This window comes from Xenopus laevis, chromosome 4L (assembly GCF_017654675.1).
Source record: "Xenopus laevis strain J_2021 chromosome 4L, Xenopus_laevis_v10.1, whole genome shotgun sequence".
Lineage (NCBI taxonomy): Eukaryota > Metazoa > Chordata > Amphibia > Anura > Pipidae > Xenopus > Xenopus laevis.
In genome coordinates, this window is record NC_054377.1 from 111,005,510 (window position 1) to 111,026,751 (window position 21,242).

The 21,242-nt window shown below is 42.5% G+C and overlaps 1 protein-coding gene across 1 annotated transcript; it reads left to right on the forward strand.

Moving 5' to 3' along the window:
• Positions 1–1,327: 1,327 nt before the first annotated feature.
• Positions 1,328–21,242, forward strand: f8a1.L (coagulation factor VIII L homeolog). Its single transcript, NM_001097049.1, is given in 12 exon segments — positions 1,328–1,456; positions 3,387–3,433; positions 4,325–4,397; positions 4,615–4,774; positions 14,296–14,364; positions 15,077–15,197; positions 15,362–15,454; positions 16,067–16,131; positions 18,668–18,749; positions 19,019–19,065; positions 19,387–19,442; positions 20,149–21,242. Coding segments are annotated over 12 exon segments (954 nt in total). The 5' UTR covers positions 1,328–1,397; the 3' UTR covers positions 20,231–21,242.

Here is a 21,242-nt window from a genome sequence, read left to right on the forward strand (position 1 = left end):
CATTTGTGTGGCACCATTAATGTACACATTGACAAATATAAGGGAGGCGATCATCAAGCTATGATGGACAGGGAGCAGAAAGTTGGCACAGATGCCTATCATGCATTGGCTATGGCCCGATGCTGGCATTACAAACATGCACCGAATCCACTATTTTGGATTCGGCCGATCCCCGAATCCTTCGTGAAAGATTCAGCCGAATACCGAACCGAACCCTAATTTGCATATGCAAATTAGGGTTGGGAAGGGGAAAACATTTTTACTTCCTTGTTTTCTGACAAAAAGTCATGTGATTTCCCTCCCCACCCCTAATTTGCATATGCAAATTTGGGTTCGGCTGGGCAGAAGGATTTGGCCGAATCCTGCTGAAAAAGGCCGAATCCCAAACCGAATCCTGGATTTGGTGCATCCCTACATACAGGGCTTCCACATGCATCAGGATATTGTGCTCTCAGATGGAACAATGTTTAAAGGGCCCCTCTTATAGGGGTACTGTAGTCAGAGGCCCTGTGGCAGAGGGTGCCCAAAGAGACACAAAAGTGCAATTCATGGGTTGCAAAGGGGCAGGGTTTATAGAGAGTGGCTGGATTATGGGTGTGCTTTAGCATAATGGCTGTGAAGAGGGTGGGTGAAGAGTTGTGGTAGTATAGGTGTGAACCATTCTGTTCGTTTGCATCCCATTGGCGAAAAAAATTTGCGCTGGGCAAACCGTTTTGAGCGGGACTTTATGATTTTGACAGTGCAACCCGCTGTCACGGATTTGTACTGATAAGTCCCGAGTTTCTCTTTGATGTACTGCACTAAACAGCCAGAATAGATAGATAGTTTCTAACATAATTGGGTCTTGGCAGACAGCACAGAATAGATACTTAACATACTTTTAGTAACAGTTTGATAAGATAAGAAGGAAGACTTGCAGTTTAAAGGGCAATTCACCTTCATTTGCAAAACTGTAATAACATATAAAAACCACAGAAATGTCTTCAAACTTTCATAACCAGCCATATTATGTAAAAGGAACATGGTAATTAGGGGGTGTGGTCACTAAAATGGGCCAGGCCAAAACTTTTTGTCCCTCTTTCTGTTTCCTAAATGTTAGGAGGAATGTGAGTATGTTGCACATTTCTATATCCGTGCTACCATACAGCAATACAGTGCTGCATTTTCTCATTCCTTTATCTCTATGGGCAGCAACTGTTCTGTGAGCGTTATCGCTCAGTCTGTGACGTGGGTCTGCCATTAGCACCAACAGAGGCCGTAAAATACTTCCTCATGTGACATCACAACCCCCCGCCCACAGTATTGGTCACATGGCCGTGACGTTGTCGCCGCTTCACTCACGCACGCAGTTGTTTTCCTTCCGGGAAGTGCGCCGTGACTGTGTCATCTTCTTCAGGATGGCGACAGATGGAGACTTCCTGCTGCGCTACAGAGCTGTCTCTAACAAGCTTAAGAAGTGAGGCTAGAAAATGGCTTATATTCTAAATGTCCGCAAATGTTTCCATAATGTTATCCTATGCGTTTACTTATCTTTCCGTTATGTCACTCAGCTCACTGTGCCACCAGCCTAGTCTGGAAGAAATATCCCTTTATACTAAGTAATTGTTATCCTGCTTGTTTAGGAATAGAATTGACTTCATTGCACTGGCTCAGTAATACCATTCTGTAAAGTAATGATGGGCCATTATGGATTCCCTGCATCTAATGCAGACTTTGTGCAGCACAAGGGGCAGAAGAATGGGCAATTGGCTTTGAAAGGGAGTTTATTGATGGACAGAAAATAGAGACCAGTATTGTGAGTATCCCCACCTGCAGGGGGCAAGTCCATTGATACTGTGGGGATACACAAGGGTGCAGGGAGTTTCACTTGTAAACACACATTTTTACTTGCTTTCTAAGCCAATGATTGCCTTGTAACTATCTGTGCTCCTCTGTTATATAAACTGCACAGGAGTTTGGAGAAAGGGGTGCTCAGTTATAAACACTGGGCAAATTTGCCCCGCTCAGTAACCCATAGCAACCCATCAGTCAGTGTCTTTTTTTCAGCCAGCAGCAGGTTGAGCAATGAAAGCAGACCCCTGATTGGTTGTCATGGGTTACTGAGCAGGTGCAAATTTGCCCAGTGTTGATTAGGGCAGGACTCCACGGATGATTCCGGAGCGATCCGACATGCTGTGAAAAAACGCAGGCGTCACGTCGGATGCAACGGAAATAAGGTAAATAATGCTATTGTCGGATCGTGTGGCATTGTTGATATGACGCAACACGATTGTCGGATGCAGACGCAGCGTGCATCGTCTGCATCCGACAGTAGAATTACTTACCTTATTTCCGTCGCATCCGATGTGTTTTTGCGCATCCGATCACGCCGGAATCATCCACGGAGTCCTGCCCTAAATGAGCCCCTTTGCGTGGAGAGTAGCCAATTGTCTTATTTTTACTCAGTTTAACATTAACATACTATCCCAAGTGGGTATTAATACTTATGCTTCCTTCTAGATTTTTATTTGGATTATTCTCTTTTGGGTCATTGTCATATGGGTAGTATTTTATAAAGCATTCCAGGTGTTTTTACAGTATCAGTCTGCATCAGTCTAATTTAGTTTGAGCAGAATGTGGCCCTAAAGGTATGAATGTGACGTATAACTTTCACTTTAAATTTCGAATATTACATCAGTAACAAGGGAATTAATTATTGCAATGATGCATAATTGGTTTGTAGGGTGATTTGCAAATAAGCTTAAAGTAGACTCAAGATATTTTTAAATACATGAACATAATATGAGCATGTTAATTGGTAAACAAGGGTCTGGCATTAGATGGTGACAGAGAGGGTATTTGTCTTTGGTCCCAGCAGCGGAGGGGCCATACTGAGAAAAAAAAAATGTTTATAAAAACACAAAGGACATATAAGGGCTCATTTATCAAGTGTTATGCAGGGTGCAATGTAGAGACATGCACATTCCCCCAATGAATACAGCACTGCTTGTGATAAACAGTGATGTATTCATGAGGGACAGGCAGGGTTGGCATTTCCCATAATTTGCATGTTGCTCATGTTGTGTCATGTACTTAACTGCCCTGTAGCAGGTGGGAAGGACAGGGCTGTATTGTGCCTGACAGCCCTGTGTACTGTACCTGGTGCTGGATTTATTGATCAGGGCAAGTGCTGTTTGACTGGGTGTTTGTGCTTTTGTATCTGAGGTCTTTGTTAATGACACCCCTTATTGTTCAACTGAGTGGATAGATATTAGGGATGTCCCTAATTAACCCTTTTATAATAATCTGGGGGCCTGAAATCAGTATTTATAAAAGATGTTAGCTGGATTAAAAAAAGATTGCTTTGTTCAGTATTCAAGTGAATATTTTCTCTTCTCTAATTTTAGGAGATTTTTACGGAAGCCAAATGTTGCTGAGGCTAGTGAGCAGTTTGGTAAGATTTCTTTAATAAACTTTTCTGATGAGTACCTACTATAACTAACATTAGCATTCTAGAGCAGATCCACCCAACCCTAATGTGATGGGTATAGTATAAACCCAATAATATATTTGTTTTGCATACTTATAATAAAATCTTGCATTACAGTTATTTACAATTTCATATGTGGAAGTGGAAGCTATGTAAAAAATGGATTCCCCTTTCATGTACTGTATGTTACATGCCCAATAGCGAGTGGACACTAAATAATTAAAAAGGGACTCTTCCTATTGTAGGTTTGATTTCCTATGTTCCACAAATACTCATTTTCTTTTATTTGCCTAAAAGTTGTGTAGGCGTACACAAGTTGTGGCCTAGGAGTAAATGGCTTAGATCCATGGCTTAGAACCTAGCTTAATTCCACCTACTAGCCCTGAAGCATCCCTTCCCTGTTTCCCTGTCTGCTTCCTCCAAACTTTCCCATTCTATGAAGAAATTTGCTGCTCCCACCTTAGGTGGGTATTGACTCCAACTCTCCAGAGGTCTGGGACAGTTGCTGCCTCGTTTCTACTCATCTGTAAAGGAAGACAATCCGTACTTGGCAGATACGTGCCCTTTTCCCCCTCTCTTCTTGCATTTTGAAGGCCTTCACCCAGCTGGGCGGTATCATATCATTTAATAGGAAATGCCTAATCATATTTCATGACAAATAAGTCTCCTAGTTAACATCCTGAAGCTATGAACTATTCAACATTCTGTTTTACTGATCAGAAATCCATAGGGATCACTTTTGGTACATGCCATTTGACAGGCAACTTATGACTTTGGGTGGAAAAGCTGTAATGCAATAATAATTATAATGCATTTAGTAGTGTTATGAATTGTGTGCATTTATTTATGTTTCAGGTCAGTTGGCTAAAGAACTCAAGCAACAAGACTGCCTTCAATATGCTGGTTTCTGTAACTTAGCTATGGCTAGGTGAGTAAATCAAGAAAAAGCCCAGATCCTTACACTAAACCAGATAGTATTTATTTGTCATCACTCTGCAGAGCATCATTGCTGTTGTGGAATGTAGCTGAGGTTTTTCTCATAGCACAAACATACAAGGGGCTAACAAGTAGATGAGAGTGTCAGGACTGTTACAGAGGGATGCAGGTTAGTGAGTGATCATAACTAGTCACATTTCTATTGGCAGATGTGAGCAGACGCTGTTTAATGCTCCAGGAGAGGCCATGGCATTAACAGAAGCTGCACGTCTTTTTTTGCAAGAAGAAAAGGAAACTCAGCGCTTGAAGTGTCCAGGGTTTGAGGAACATCTGCAGGCTGCCATTAACTGCTACAGCTTTGCCATAAAAGTAAGCAGGTGCAATTATGATAACATATATTTCTCTGCTGAATGTAAACAAACAGGATATTTTCTCACCCCACCTTCTCCTTTTGATTGGTCTCATTTACTGACCTTCTTAAGCTTTCCTTCCCCTGGTTGCAGTAGTCTAAGCTACAACCCCAGTCATGTTTGTGTGTTGCTATGATTTTTATTCCATGGCTTGACGGTTCTACACAGTGATGAGTAGTGGAGCAAAGTGCTGACCCAGTAATCCCAGCTATGGTAGACTCTTTGCATTATATGATTACACAGTCTAGATAAGTTTCTCTCCTCTTGATGGTGTAGAATCTTAGATGTTTGGGGGCTGGCTGACTAGCAAATGTAGTAGAAGCCAATAAACATTTTGTAGGATTTTAAATTCTCTGCTTCGTTTTATGTATAAAAAAATATACTTTCATTCCCATTGGCTTCCCTGCTATTCACTAGTCAATATTGCCACCAACTATCATTGCTAGCAAGGGAAGCATGATTTATTCTGTTTGTGAGGTCTGAAACTCAGAGTGTCCTATTATGCAAACTGTGGAGAAATATAAATGTAGATGACGAAGTGCTTGATAGTTATGTGTAGAATTAAAACTAGCACACTTGTTTCCCAGGTTTTACCCATGTATGGGACCTGTTATGGAGAATGTTTGGGACCTGGATAAGGGATCTTTCTGTAATTTGGAGAATATCATTTAGTTAGGAAACTGAATACTTAAGCAATAGATAGTTTATATAAAATTAAGTGGCATATTAAAAGTATCTTACCAAACTTACCTATCCTTACATTTAAAGTAGAATTCAACCCCTAGGCACAAAAACCCTCCCCTGCGTAGGCCCCTCTCCCTCCTCCCCCTGGCCTACCCCCCCCGGGCAAATGCCCCTAACATGTTACTTACCCCTCCTTCTAAGTCCTCTCCAGCGGAGTTCACAGCAGCCATCTTCTCTTCCTGTATTCGGTGGCGCATGCGCTGTAGGAAGCATTTACCTGTAAGGATCTACTGCGCATTCGCCGAAAGTCACGAGGTTTCCGAAAAAAGAAATCGTAAACTTTCTGACTTTTGGGTGCATGCTCAGTAGCTCCGTACCGGCAAATACCTCCCAACTGCGCATGCGCCCAAAAGTCACGAAGATTCAGTTTTTTTTCCTGGAAACGTCGTGACTTTCGGCGTATGCGCAGTAGATCCTTACCGGTAAATGCCTCCTACTGCGCATGCGCCACCAAACTGCGCTGAATACAGGAAGAAGAGCACTCGGGAGAAGATGGCTGCCATAAACTCAGCTGGAGAGGACCTAGAAGGAGGGGTAAGTAACAAGTTAGGGGCATTTGCCCGGGGGGGAGAAGGGAGCGGGGCCTTTGCAGGGGAGGGATTTTTGCGCCTGGGGGGTTGAATTCTCCTTTTAGAAGTATCTTCTTCTAATGAGTGGATCTTACCAATAATAGCCAGTCTACACTCTGAGCCAGGGGTCACCAACCTTTTTTTTTTTTTTTTGTTATTATGATTTTTATTGCAACATTCAAGAAAACAATACAATACAGTATTTCAAATCGACAGTGAAAAATCACAAGACAGGCAGTTTTTTTTCAATAAACAATCTATCTTAGTTGCCAAATGTGGATGTTCCTTTGCAAGTTTTCATTAAATTAGGTTCCAAGTATGTATCCTAGGCAAGTGATACTATAGCCTGCGTGCCTATCGTTCAACAAAATAAGGGGGGGAGGAGAGAGAGGGGGAGGGGGAAAAAGGGGTGGGGAAGGAATTTAGTAATAGTCATTGGATAGAAAGATGTGGGAGTAGTGGAAAGAGAGACACAGGAGGAAAGGAATGGGAGTAAGGAGATTGCAGATCCTAAGGTGTAGAAGTGAGGATTTAGTTCTGAGTGGGCTGCTCACTATTCAGTGTAGTCAAAGATGTCACCAACCTTTTATACCTGAGAGCCACATTTAAATGTAAAAAGAATCGGGGAGCAACACATATATGATATAAAGTTTCTGGGGTGCAAAATAAGGGCTGTGATTGGCTTATGGTAGCCCCTATGAGGACTGGCAGGAGGCTCTGATTGTCAGTACACCTGGTTTTTATGCAACCACAGCTTTCCTCCAAGCCTGAAATTAAAAAATTTGCTTTGAGGCCACTGGGAGCAACATTCAAGGGGTTGGTGAGCAACATGTTAGCCACTCGTTGGAAATCACTGCTCTAAATGATAATAGACGAAGCCTGTTATTTCTTCTTAGGCAGTGGTTTTAAGACTCCAGTACCCGTTTGAGGTACAAAATTTGATCTTGGCCACTCTTTGCTCATAGCACTGATACATATGTGATGAAATTGTGATAAATTGATGCATCAGCCACAGATCCAACAATATGGACCACAGCTAAGTGTCCTAAATGACTTTCAAGCTCACCTTCCAGGAGACAAAATTGGCATTCTCCCAAATCTCATACTAACTGGTCTTTAGGCTGAGCCACAGTTTTGCTGGGCCCAGACCTCCTTACAGTGGCCATACAAAACTTTTTGGAATTCACTGTTTGAAGGACATTATGACATAACAGGAGGGCTATGGAGTGTAATAAATACAGGAGGTTGTGTCCAGTCAAGATGAGGCAGTAGTAAATTTAAAGCTGCAAACTAAAGCATTTTCTCTTGCCTAGATTGGGGGACACAGGCACCATGGGGATGAAGATCCTGTTGCTTGGAGGATGGACACTAAACGGTTAATAAGCTCCTCCTCCTGCACTGGTTCTCATACCCTGCCTACTTCCTTTCCCCTCAGTTTTACTTTAGTGTCCTCAGAAGGAGGACGGATGCTACTGGCTGGGAGCAATGGTGCCGATTTATTCATGTGCCATGCCAGCAGTGGGGCCTGAGTTCACTTTCCCGAGCCCCCCACCAGCCGAATAATATTGTGCCCTGATTGCCTTCCCGCTCCACGGAGGTCTGCAGGCAGAGGCTCCCTCAACACCCTGGGGCTGCTGGTTCCCGCTCCACGGAGGCTGCACCAGCAGCCCAGAACGGGGTACGCACCAAAAATAGGGCAGGAATGGCTGGCAACGAAAGGGGTAAGTGTTTTATTATCCCCTTTTCACCCCCTTCTGCTTCGACTTCCACAGACAGGGTAGGCCCCTATATGCTGCTTACTCACATCCCCCCTAGGAGCAGAAAGCGTTCTTACCCGCTCTGGCTCTAGAGGAACGGCACAGCTTAGTTACACGGAGGGACCGTCATTGTGTTGGTCCGATTCTTCTGCGCATGTTGTTCCGGCCGCCATCTTGGAAGAGGGCGTCGGCACTCTCTGCGGCGGCCATTTTCTTTGGGGCATACTGCGCAACTTGCGTTTCACCGTCCTTGCCGGCGCATGCGTCACTTCCGGCCGCCATCTTGGAAGAGGGAGTCGGCGGATGCACTCTCTACGGCGGCCATTTTCCTTGAGGGCATACTGCGCAACTTGCGTTTCACCGTCCTTGCCGGCGCATACGTCACTTCCGGCCGCCATCTTGGGACACGAGCTGGAACGGCAAAAGGAGGAGAGAATACACTCGCTTCCTCTACTTACTGAGTCGATACTGCAGAGCAACCAGAGTAAGTACTCTTGTTGTATTCCCTAGGCAGTTTTAGTCTTGTTCTGGCACTAAGCATGTCACTTTCACCCATGCAGGTCGCCCATACAGGGACAGCCCAGGTGCACACAGGACTTTCTCAGTTCCCTGCCTGCTTCCTTTTCTTAAGGAAGAGCCAACCCTCTATAGCATGACTGACAGAGTAGAGGAAATGCCCTCTTCTAAGCGGCAGACTAAGTCCCGCACCCCATCTCAAATTGCATTCCTTGCATGCTCGTCATGCAAAACAAAATTTGACATTGCCTCTTCTGACCCAAAGTGTGTAGCTTGTAGTACTGGTAATATACCGGCTCCTAGCTTACCAAATGCAACCCTACAATCCGGCTCAGCGATAGCTTCGGCTTCTCAGGCGAGCTCGGATTCTGAATTGGTGCGTGCTCTCTCCCTCTCACTGGCTGGTCTACAGAATCTAGCCAGGATTCCAGAGACTTTGGACAAGGTTTTGGAGCACCTCTCTAGTCAGCCACAAAGGATGAGCGCACAGGCAACTGCTTCTAAGCGGTTTCATTCCCCCCCACCTGAGTCACCTGAAGAGGAAGAGTCAGGGGAAGAGGGGCAAGTGTTGTCAGGGGAGGAGTCAGATCAGGAGCTGGATACTCCCAGGTCACAAAGGGAGGTAGAATCACTGATACAGTTAGTGTTACAAACATTAAACATTGAAGACACAGCAGCTACAGCTGAGCCTAGCAAAAACATTTTCAAAAGGCAGAAGAAGACTTCATATGTTTTTCCGGCTTATGAGCACTTAGATGACATTGTTAAGGCTCAGTGGAAAGTTCCAGACCGCAAGCTCCAACTATCTAAACGCTTTTCACAGTCCTATCCATTTCCTCAGGAAAATACAGACCTCTGGTCCTCCCCACCAGTGGTGGATCCTCCGGTGTCACGTCTATCTAGGACCACAACCATACCAGTGGCTGACGCAGCTTCTTTTAAGGACCCAATAGACAAACGTCTAGAGGGTTTCTGTAAGGCCATTTTTTCAGCAGCAGGAGCGGCGCTTCAACCAATCTTTGCCACAGCGTGGGTGTCAAGAGCAATAGAGATATGGGTTGAGCAGGTAGCACAACTTATTGGGTCTGAGGACCCGTCTACTGATCTTTTATTGTCACAAATAGCCGATGCAAACTCTTATATCTGCGAAGCAGCATTGGATGCAGCAAAACTCATTGCCGGAGCTTCAGCACAGTCCATTGCAGCCAGACGTTTTCTATGGTTAAAAAACTGGTCTGCGGACCTCACATCAAAGAGATCACTAGTCAGTCTTCCGTTTGTGGGTAAACAGCTTTTTGGAGCAGAGCTCGATAAGATTATATCACAGGCGACGGGTGGAAAGAGTACCCTGTTACCGCAAAACAGACCCAAGCGCACCACCTTTAAGAGAAGACCTTTTCTGCGGCCCTTTCGTCAGGGTCAAGGCCAAAGGCAGAGAACACAAACGGAAAAGCACCAATCTTCCAGCCGTTCCAGATATCCAATCAAACAAGGCCACAACTGGTCTTCAACCAGACAAACCGCCAAGCCTTCTCAGGAGAAACCCGCCTCCGCATGAAGAGGTGCCCACCCCCGAGAGTGTTTTTATAGGCGGACGCCTAAGAGACTTTCGGGAGGTGTGGGAACAGAGAGTCCAAGACCCTTGGGTCCTGAAGGTAGTCTCCCACGGATATCTCATAGACTTTATACAAATTCCTCCAAAAGATTTTTTGTGTCACGTCTTCCCTCAAAGGAGCCAAAGCGTTCAGCATTTCGAAAGATTCTCCGAGATCTCACAAGCTCAGGGGTCATACAGCAGGTTCCACCTCTAGACAGGGGCAGAGGTTTTTATTCCAATTTGTTCATCGTCCCCAAAAAGGACGGATCCTACCGTCCTGTGCTGGATCTAAAGGCAGTAAACAAATATGTCAAACGTCAACATTTCAAAATGGAATCCATTCAATCGGTTCTGCTGTCCCTGGAGATGGGGGAATTTATGACAGTAATAGATATCAAGGACGCGTATCTTCACGTGCCAATACACCCCAATCACTACAGATTCCTTCGTTTCTTCGCTGCAGGAGAACATTGGCAATTTGTGGCACTTCCATTCGGCCTATCCTCAGCCCCGCGTGTCTTCACAAAGGTCATGGCAGCAGCTCTAGCAGATTTAAGGCTGCAGGGAATAGGAGTCATACCATACTTGGACGACCTACTAGTCAAAACTCCGTCTCATGCCTTAACAACAAGTCACCTACAGACAGTGGTGGAAAGATTGACCCAATTAGGTTGGCTCATCAATTACAAAAAATCAATGTTCACTCCAACGCAACGGACAGAATACCTAGGTCTGATTATAGACACGTCGCTGGGAAAAGCTTTTCTTCCACCTGCCAAGATATCCACCTTTCGCACAAGATTAATGATCATTCAGAAAGAGAGATACATACCACTCAGAGTAGCCATGAGAGCACTGGGGACAATGGTAGCGGCTATTCCAGCTGTACCGTATGCCCAATTACACACCAGACCATTGCAGAGACTAATTCTATTACATCAAAGAAAGATGCGTACAGAGCTAGACCGCAGGATACTGATAACAGAGCCCGTTCAGGCGTCAATGAAATGGTGGCTCCAACCATCAACATTGCAATCAGGCAAGCTGTTTCCCAACCATACATGGACAGTAGTAACAACAGATGCCAGCTTACAGGGGTGGGGAGGAGTACTGGAACAACACACAGTACAGGGCAGATGGAGCCCAGGGGAAGGATCCCTCCCAATCAACATCCTAGAGCTCAGGGCGATATGGCTCTCCTTGTCACACTGGACCCACAATCTCAAGGGTCGACCAGTGAGAATTCAGTCGGACAACATGACGGCAGTGGCCTACATAAACCATCAGGGAGGCACAAGAAGCCAAGCGGCGTTGGCCGAAGCACAAAGGATACTTCTTTGGGCAGAGGAGAATGTGCCAGCCATCTCCGCAGTACACATTCCAGGAGTAGACAACTGGATAGCAGACTTCCTCAGTCGAGAGACAGTAGATCAGGGCGAGTGGAGTCTGCATCCGGAAGTGTTCCAAGAGATAGTAAAAAGGTGGGGTATACCAGAGGTGGACCTAATGGCGTCAAGATACAACAACAAGCTGCCAAGCTTTATGGCAAGAAGCAAGGATCCTCTAGCAGTAGCGGTGGACGCGCTAATAGCACCTTGGCCGTTTCACAAGGTATACGTGTTCCCACCTCTCGCTCTGATTCCAAGAGTCATCAGACGAATAAAGGAAGAGAGAGTAGAGGCGATACTGGTGGCTCCATTCTGGCCCCGCAGACCTTGGTTCGCAGAGATCATGCGGCTAGCAGCAGACACTCCATTTCGGTTTCCAGTCAGGGACGATCTGTTAACACAGGGACCTATCGTCCACCCGAATTCTCCACGGCTGGATTTAACGGCGTGGCTCTTGAGGCCTTGATACTCTCCAGGTCAGGAGTTCCACAGGAGGCCTTACCTACATTATTAAAGGCCAGAAAGCCTGTATCTGCACGGATTTACCATAGGATATGGAAGACCTTCATCTCATGGTGCGAGACTAACTCCAAAGATCCACGGATCTTAAACGAAGCAAACGTACTGTGTTTTCTGCAGGAGGGACTGGATAAGGGTCTAGCCATCAGTTCCTTGAAGGTCCAAGTATCTGCACTATCTATTTTCTTCCAACACCAGTTGGCGTTGCGGCCTAACATTAAGACTTTCATACAGGGTGCTCTTCGACAGGCACCACCATACCGTCACCCGGTTCCGCCATGGGATCTTAACCTAGTACTATCAGCTATGCAAGAACAGCCTTTTGAACCTATCATGGACATTCCCTTGCTTACACTGACTATTAAGACAGTATTTTTATTAGCCATCACGTCGGCTAGACGAGTGTCAGAGTTGGCAGCCTTATCGTGTAAAGTGCCATTCACAATTTTCCATAAGGACAAGGTAATTCTAAGGCCAACACCGGATTTCTTACCTAAAGTTGTGTCCGAATTTCATCTGAATCAGGACATTGTAGTGCCTTCCTTCTGTCCTCATCCCAAGACACAGATGGAGAAAAAGCTGCACAAGCTAGACGTAGTCCGTACGCTGAGTATTTATGTCTCTGTTACCAAAAGTATAAGAAGAACTGACAGTCTTTTCATCATTCCGGAGGGACCGAGAAAGGGCCTCCGGGCATCGAAGGCAACGATTTCCAGATGGATCAGGTCGGCCATCTCAAAGGCTTATGTAGCAAAGGATAGACCTCCACCCTTCGGGATTCGAGCTCACTCGACCAGGTCGATGAGTACTTCCTGGGCAGTACGCCACCAGGCTTCCGCTGAACAGGTTTGTAGAGCTGCAGTGTGGTCTTCAGTACACACTTTTTCCAGGTTCTACAAGATACACACTTTCTCCTCGGCTGAGGCAAGCTTTGGGAGAAAGGTGCTACAGACTGTTGTAAGCTGAGCACTGGGGTGCAAGTCCCGCCCTCATGGGTAGCTTTGGGACGTCCCCATGGTGCCTGTGTCCCCCAATCTAGGCAAGAGAAAAATAGATTTTTGTACTTACCGTTAAATCCTTTTCTCTTGTCCTACATTGGGGGACACAGGCCTTCCCTCCCTGAATAGGTTATAATTCAAAATTCTTCTAGCACACTGTCTAAGTGTGACTGTATATAGTTCATAGGGGGTGAGAGTTCCTTTTCTGTTTGCACATGGTGATAGTAGGGTTGTCCTTCCTTCTTCGGCCCGAAAACTGAGGGGAAAGGAAGTAGGCAGGGTATGAGAACCAGTGCAGGAGGAGGAGCTTATTAACCGTTTAGTGTCCATCCTCCAAGCAACAGGATCTTCATCCCCATGGTGCCTGTGTCCCCCAATGTAGGACAAGAGAAAAGGATTTAACGGTAAGTACAAAAATCTATTTTTATGCTGCATAGCAAACTAAGCAAAACAAAGCAACCTGAAGTAATTTTAGATTAAAGGGGAACTCCAAACAAACATAACTTAATCTTTTTGAAAAGTAAACATAATTTCAAGCAACTTTGCAATATACATCAATTAAAAAATAGGCAGACTTTTTTTCTGATATTGGAACAGTTACCCAAGCCTAGCCCCCTGCTCTCCTTCTGATCTGTCTACTTTGCTGAGCTGGCTGAATACTGTTACTTTATATCAGCAGCCATCTGTCTTTAGCCTGCATCCTCCACACCCCACAATTCCCTGCACACATGATTTCAATAAGGAAAGGAACATCACAGTGCAATGCATTGTGGGTTATGTAGTTCCTGCATGCTGTCTGTAAGTTGTCTAGAAGTTGTTACAATTTGTGTTTTAGTCCCTCCTTCCCTGCCAGGATTTCAAATGATGCAGAAAGAGAAGAACTGTTAAACAGCTGGATTTTAGCATAGTAAATGGCCTTTATTCATACTTTTTGAAGAAACTGATAACTGTGATGGGTATATTAGGGGTTTCTGTGTTATGTGGGCCTCTTTATTAAATTTTGGTTTGGAAGTCGGAGTTCCCCTTTAATGTTACTATTATAAAAACACAAAGGAAAACTGAAAGGCACAGTGGACCATTTGTACAAATAATAAACTAAGATGAGATCAAAAGTAGTTCTACTGCCAAGTATGTTTTTTCCTCTTTAAGGGTAAGGCCACACTGGGCGTTTTGGGGAGATTTGGTCGCCTGGCGACTAATCGCTTCGTCTTTGCGGAGACCAATCTCCCCAAACGCCTTCCCTCACTCTGCGCCGGCTAAAATGAAAAAACGCCGGAAAGGCGTTTCGGGAGATTGGTCGCAAATCTCCCCAAAACGTGTGGTCTTACCCTAAGAGCCAATTTCTGTCTTCACTTCTCTATTTTAACTTTCATTATTTGTTATATTTCCCAGGTTTACATTGAACTCAACCAGCCAGTGATGGCAGCCAGCCTTTGCCTGGAACTAGGAAATGCTCTGAAGGTTTGTGACCAATAAGCCTGTTGTATAACATAAATAGATAAACAGTGTAATCAGACTGCAAAATCGAAACAACAAATACATCTTAAGTCTGTCTGCATATGGCTGTTTTTTACAAGTCTGTAATTGGAACGAATGAAAGCTAAATCTCCTGCATACTAATGCGTAATGGCTTAGAGATTCCCTGAACTCAGTGGTTCATATGCATATTCTTCTAATAAGGACTCTTTCAGAGTAACAAAGGGGAGAAAATTAGTTTGTTTATATAAATGTTGTAGCTTTAGTCACTAAAAATTAAAAAATAAAAAATCAGTGTGTAAAACTTTATTATGTTCCTAAGGAAAATAAAAGCAAAATTGAAACCTGCTGGGTTAGGACAAGGAGGAATGTATTGTTACTGTGTGATAAAGGTATTTATTATGAAGAGCTACCTTTTCTAAATAGGGAGAGGAAGCATGTGGGGCATTTGGCATTCCAGTGTTTGGTTCATGGAAGTTAATTAATATATAATATATTTACATCATGATAATAGCCGTCTTCAGGAAGAGCATTTAGTGGGTTTTAAGCTAAAATACCAGCTTCGAGGTGGGATGCCATTCCCTACTCTTATATGTTACTTCATGTCTTGTCAAATTCCTAAATTTGAAAGATTTTCTCTAATCTCATCTATTCATGTTTGGAGCATTAGCAGAAATGTTATCCTTTCTCCACCTAGGATATGAGTAAACTGGGAGAAGCCATGGTGTATTTCCAGCGTGCAGCAGAGTTGCAAACACAAGTTCCTATTGAGTGCCTGCTTTCACTTGGATATGTAGCTTCCTGTAAGATCATGACACGTGAGTAACTATTGGTTTTCCTCCAGCTACTTATGAAAGTCTGCACACCCATTAAATACACTTACATAAAGCCCCAATCATATAACTCTTTAATATAACATTCAATTGTTTATCAGGGCTTATTCCTATATTCCTGTATTTATCAATCTTATCCACTGCTGCAGGTGACTATGATGGAGCTTTGGCTGTATTCACAGAGATGCAACTTCTGGCCCAGGAAAAGGGACTGCACACCCCTGGGAACAGTCTACCAGTTGGTAAGGAGCCTGATCTAATACCAAATCTTGTCTCAGTCATGTAAGAATGGGGGAGACATGTTCACCACCCGATTATATTTAGAACTTTTTAGCCAATGTTATCCATTAGTCTTGGTGTATAACATTTCAGTTAAGTTTTGGCCTGAAATTCACCCATAAGGCATATGCTGTTCATGTGAGTGCTACAGGAATTGGTGCCGGATTTCGAAGTTATGCTCCCCTAGGCCGATAATTGCATACTACGCCTGATGCCCCTTGCCAGACAAACACACACATGCAGGTGCACATGTATGCATAAAAGAAAGAGCCGTTAGGGTACTGCCCCATTCCACAAATTGTAGGACAAGTTTGGTCTACTTTAAAGAACAATTCAATCTGGATACACTGGTAGCAGTATTTTTTTGGAAACCCCCATTTAGTGAATCCAGCTTTTCCTCTAGCTGGCGCTCCTTATAGAAAAAACTAACAGAGTGCTGTACCATACAACTAATAGATCATAAAGTCTATCTAGCTGTTTCTTTTTTTGCCACATATAAGCAACCAAATTTTGTCAGTTTTATGATTTAGTAAACATTCTAGAATGCGTTAACTTTAACACATCTTGTTATACAGGAGCATTTCTGGACATCATAGCAAAGTGTGAAGTATCAAGGGTCCTTCTGCTTATGTTGTTGCAGGTACATAATATCTATTTTAAATTCTGCCATGTGGTGTGCATGTTATTGTATTGTTTGCGTCCTCTTTGGTAGTTCGTAGTAATTAAGCTGGTCACTTCTAATGAAGTACAGTGCCCACATATGCATGGGAGCCCTAGAGTTAACACCTGATTTGAGGAGTTGGTGCTTTCAGCTTTCCCTTAGTGTGTTGGGCCTACACATGCCACTGACTTTTATTTAATAAACTGCCATGCACTGGAAATTACCCCTTTTTCCTACAAAACTTGCATCACAATTTAATAAAGTGGATGCACTTTTTAACAGGTGTCCGCAATTTCTGTGCAAAAAAAAAAAAAAAAAATTGCATTTATTTTAGCACTTTACACATTCTTAAATTAATGTTTATATGTGTTACCTAATTGGCCAGTGATCTAATCATCTGTTCATTGGGGGATTTCTTTGTGACCAGCTTTTACTTATACCATCACATTGTTGAATCTGCATACTAACATGTGGTCTGACAACCCATTATAAGAAATTCTCAATTCTTGGTTGTTTCACTGTTCCTTTAAGATAATGAGGCTAATTTATGAACACTGAACAGATTTGTACCTATGCAGTAACAGATCAAAACCAATCAAAATGTTGCTTTTGTTGTTCACTAAATGTTCATTTAGGGAATGAAATGGAAGTGGACAGAGTTTAATACGTCTACAACCCACTAAACGAATGTCGTGCTAGCTCAAAGTCACCTGACCTGCAGATTTTGGGCCGGCTGCTCACAACCAACGTCCAACCTAAAGATTTTAAAGCATGTGTACTTGCTAATAGGTTGGAACAGTGTTTGACTTCAAATCAAATTCTACTATAAAAATATAATTATTTTTTATATTTTATTATTATTTAGTTCTTTACAGTCACTTACTAATAATATCAAGCAAATAGTGTGGCCTTTGGAGTGACATTGTAATACTGAATAATGCTCTTTCAAATGTATTCACTGCTGCAAGAATTAATGTCGGTAGTATATAGGGAATCCTTTAATCCCATGTAATCATCAAACGCTAATACCCTTCATTAGATTGCACCGTTTTATATCCCGTCTACTTACTATTGTAAAAAATACTTGTTAAATAGGTCATAGGATTATTAGCAATCACTCCGTTTTATAGTAAACCTACTGGTCCCCTAGAAATGTTGGCCCTTCTAGAGTCTGGTATGTTCCTAATAACATCAAGGATATTAAGATTCTTTATATGATTTTAGGAGGACTGTGTAGTGTGCATGTTATATAGCTGCTCAGTTAAATTGAAGTAAATCACTATACTAAATAAAGTGTAGGGGCATTATGTGAGCTCCAGTGCAGAGAATAAGGACTAGTCTCTATAAAGAATAATAGTAGGAAGGTATTAGGCTTACACTTAGGGGCCGATTCACTAACTTTGAGTGAAGGATTCGAAGTAAAAAAAAACTTCTAATTTTTGTGCTCCTCGAGTATCGAATTGGCGTAAATTTGCCTGATTAGAATGATTCGAATAGATCGAGCGCAAAAACACTGCGACTATTCGCCATTCGATAGTCGAAGTACTGGATCGAGTGCAAAAACGCTGCGACTATTCGCCCATTCGATAGTCGAAGTACTGTCTCTTTTAAAAATACTTCGACAGCCTATTTTGCCACCTAAAACCTACCGAATTGCTTTAAAAGCCTATGGGAAAGTCCCATAGGCTTCTTTTCCAAGTTTTTGATCGAATAAAAAGGCATTCGATCGAATGAAAATCCTTCGAGCGAATATTCGATCGAGCGCCTATTCGCCTGGCGAATAGTCGCCAATTCGACTATTCGCCAGCGCGTAAATTCGCCCAAATTGCCTATTCGATTCTATTCCCCAGTCGAATTTCGAGGGATTTAACCCCTCGAAATTCGACCCTTGATGAATTTGCCCCTAGGGGAGGATTCAGTAAAAGACAGGTTAGATGAGATAGTGGGCAAAGGAAGGGAAAATGGGAGCACAATGTCCAAAGGCAGCTCTTGTGCCCAGTTATTCTACTGTGTTTGATTTGGACACTGTTTTGTAAATGTACTGACAAAATGTAGAAAGACAATGCATTTCACCCAGGGCACACCTTCTAGTATGTCCTCTCTTCTTAGTTAGAATACTTTTAAGATTGAAGAGTGGGTGTTTTAGCCCATGATTGAGTGATGTGTAAACGCATGCAATTCTATAGCTATCACTTGATTTAATACTTTGGCCACTTTTCTGTTTGCAATAGGTCACGGTTATTATATTAATATTTTTACAGTACCGTTGTGACTGTATTATTCTTTTCTCTCTGTCTCTCTCCTAGTTTTCCTCTTTTGCAGTTAATTCGGTGCTAGTGCCGTAGCAATAAATCGTCAACTGAGCCCGTTGTAACTTTAATGGAAATGGAAAATAAATATATGTTTAACTTTTAATATTTCCATTAGGCAAAACTGTTGGCAACGTAAAGGTGTACTGGCACCCGTTTTAGTTGTCTGGGTGTTGTAATTTAAAATGATTCAATCATCTTTGCAGCCTCCACCTCAGAAGCTGCTGCCTGAACATGCTCAAACTCTGGAAAAATATGACTGGGAAGCATTTGATAGTCACAGCCATGGTAGGTGAACACTCTTAATTCCATTTTACTATTCCAAGTTTAATTACACTGACAACTGGAAATTATCCCAGAAGCCAACCTCCCAAAAACAAATTTCTCAAAAAGCCCTTCATATAATAACCACTAGAGGGAGAAATATCTTTCTGACTCCTGACTAAATCCATTGTATATCTAGCATATGTAATATACTGTATTATAACTTCTACCAAAATATTGTACAGCCTACTTTATGTATTCAGTATCCTTATGATTTTTGTTGTCTTTTTCAGTGAATTATTTGACAGAAGAAGTGTTTTTACTGCTGCAGTCAGTAGTCGTGAGTATAACTATCAATAGATGCTTTTATTTTTCTATCACTAATGAATCATCTACTACATATTCAATCTGGTACCATGCTAAATATTTATGAACCCAAATGACAACTTTACCATTGTTTATGAGTTTCTGCTTAACAGGAAATAATGATGATTATATTCTACCAACCCCTGCATCTCGTTCATTATGCACAGATTAAGGACACATGCTACATAATTCATTCTTTTTTAGTAGATTATATAATTCCTCCCTGAAGTAGAGGAGGATGATCTAAAAAATGGCTCTTTGCTAACAATTTCACTTTATGCTATTTATTTTGCAGATGGCCTGCCAAGAAAATGATGTGGAATCCCTAAAAGTTCTGCAGGTAGAGTTATGGTGAGTTCTGAGATGAGCTTATAATTCATTTTTTCAGATAGAAAACTGTGAAATCCAATCACACAATTCTTTAAATGTTGGTGTCATCCAAAGCAGTTTTATTGTCCATACTTGCTGAATGTATTCCCATTTTTGTATTTAACAACAGTAGGCAGTTAGAATTGCTTTCCTACTGTGTGGTCGAAAGCAATGGAGTATCACTAAAGATGTTGTTCAGATGCCTTACAATGATTGGTTAATGTCCATATCATTCCATACAACTCCAACACTTGTATGTTTTGTAATCCAAGAAGCAGAGTTCTAGACATGCAGTAATATTGCAGGTAAGCGTAATTGCTGCAAGCTATGTCACAGTTATAGCCAAAACCTCCACTCATTTGGGCATTTTATACCCCTTGCTGTGGAGCCTACAATGTGGTACAATTTTGAATTAAAACATGTTGGTATTTGGGAACCACCCTGATATGTCTTAACCCAGCAGAGTTACTGGTATCAAGATTACACACTAGAAGACTCTATTGTGCTCTAATGGGCCAACGGCCTTGATTAACTTCATGTAGAGGGTTCATCTACTTTGCAGAACGCAGTGTGCACAGCCGCAAGCAGCAGTCACTTTGCACACTGTGTTCTTCCAGAGTGGCTTTAGAAATTAAAATAAATGTCTTTTTGTGCTTTGCTATTCACTTACTCTTTTTTTTTCCAACAGGCCGCTCTTAACACCTGAACAGAATCACTTACTGCATTTGGTTCTGCAAGAGATGATCTGCCCATCAGGTCAAGGCATCTGAACCTTACAAACATTTCATTCTGTAGCACGGGGTAGTTCATGTAAGCTTCCTGTAAGACATTTTGCACACACATTTTTGTGCAAAACCTGTTTTAAGTTATGTACTGTTTGGGTGTCTAGATATAGTTCCTCAGTGCCCCACAGAAAAGAAAGGGAGGATCTCTGTTACTGCTTTGGCAGAAAGATACAGGTTAATCATACTTTTGACAGGCTTAGTTAGTGATTACCCTCCTAATGTTACAAACTCTCAAACTGTTCTGCCCCCAAAATTTCTAAAAAGAATCTAAAAGGTTCCAGCCATGGAGGAGCTCCAGGAAATACGGTTTTCCTGGCAGCAAATACATTTTATTGACTATAAGATACGTCAAACACCAAAATATGTGTTGGGGTTAGTGGAGGGTAGGCCTGTTAGTAAGGATCAGCAACTGAGCTGCAGATTGTGCAAGGTGGTATGCATGATGGTATATGAATGAAAGCTGGTAGGGCTTTGGCAAAGTTTTAAAACTGCAATTATGTGCACTCAAAGATTACCAAACTCCATCAATAGCCTGGACAGAGAAAATGACTCATAAGTGCTTTGTAATATTCACAGTTGTTTATAAATGACATGAAAATGTCCTCTTTTAAATGATATATAGTCCTTGCTATTGATCTGTCATTGCTTTCCTAAAAGACAGAGATCTTTTCTGGACAAATTAATTCTGGTTGAAGGGAAACCGGTAATATAATTAAGTCTTAGTTGTAGTAGAAAACTGGTGACACACACAACCATTACAACACTTTTGGTTGCCAAGATTTAATTTCTCTTTTACTGCACATGTGCAAGACCTTTATTTCAGATGGACTGTCGTCTAGCAGTAATGCCAATTTACCATTCATACAAATAACACTGTATTGTGCTGTAAGTGCACAAGGGTATTTCTCTGTATTCTGGAAAATACATTTTCTGTAAATAATGGGTGTTATGAGTAATGATAGATTAAAGTGACGAATTTTCACTCTTGAACATCACA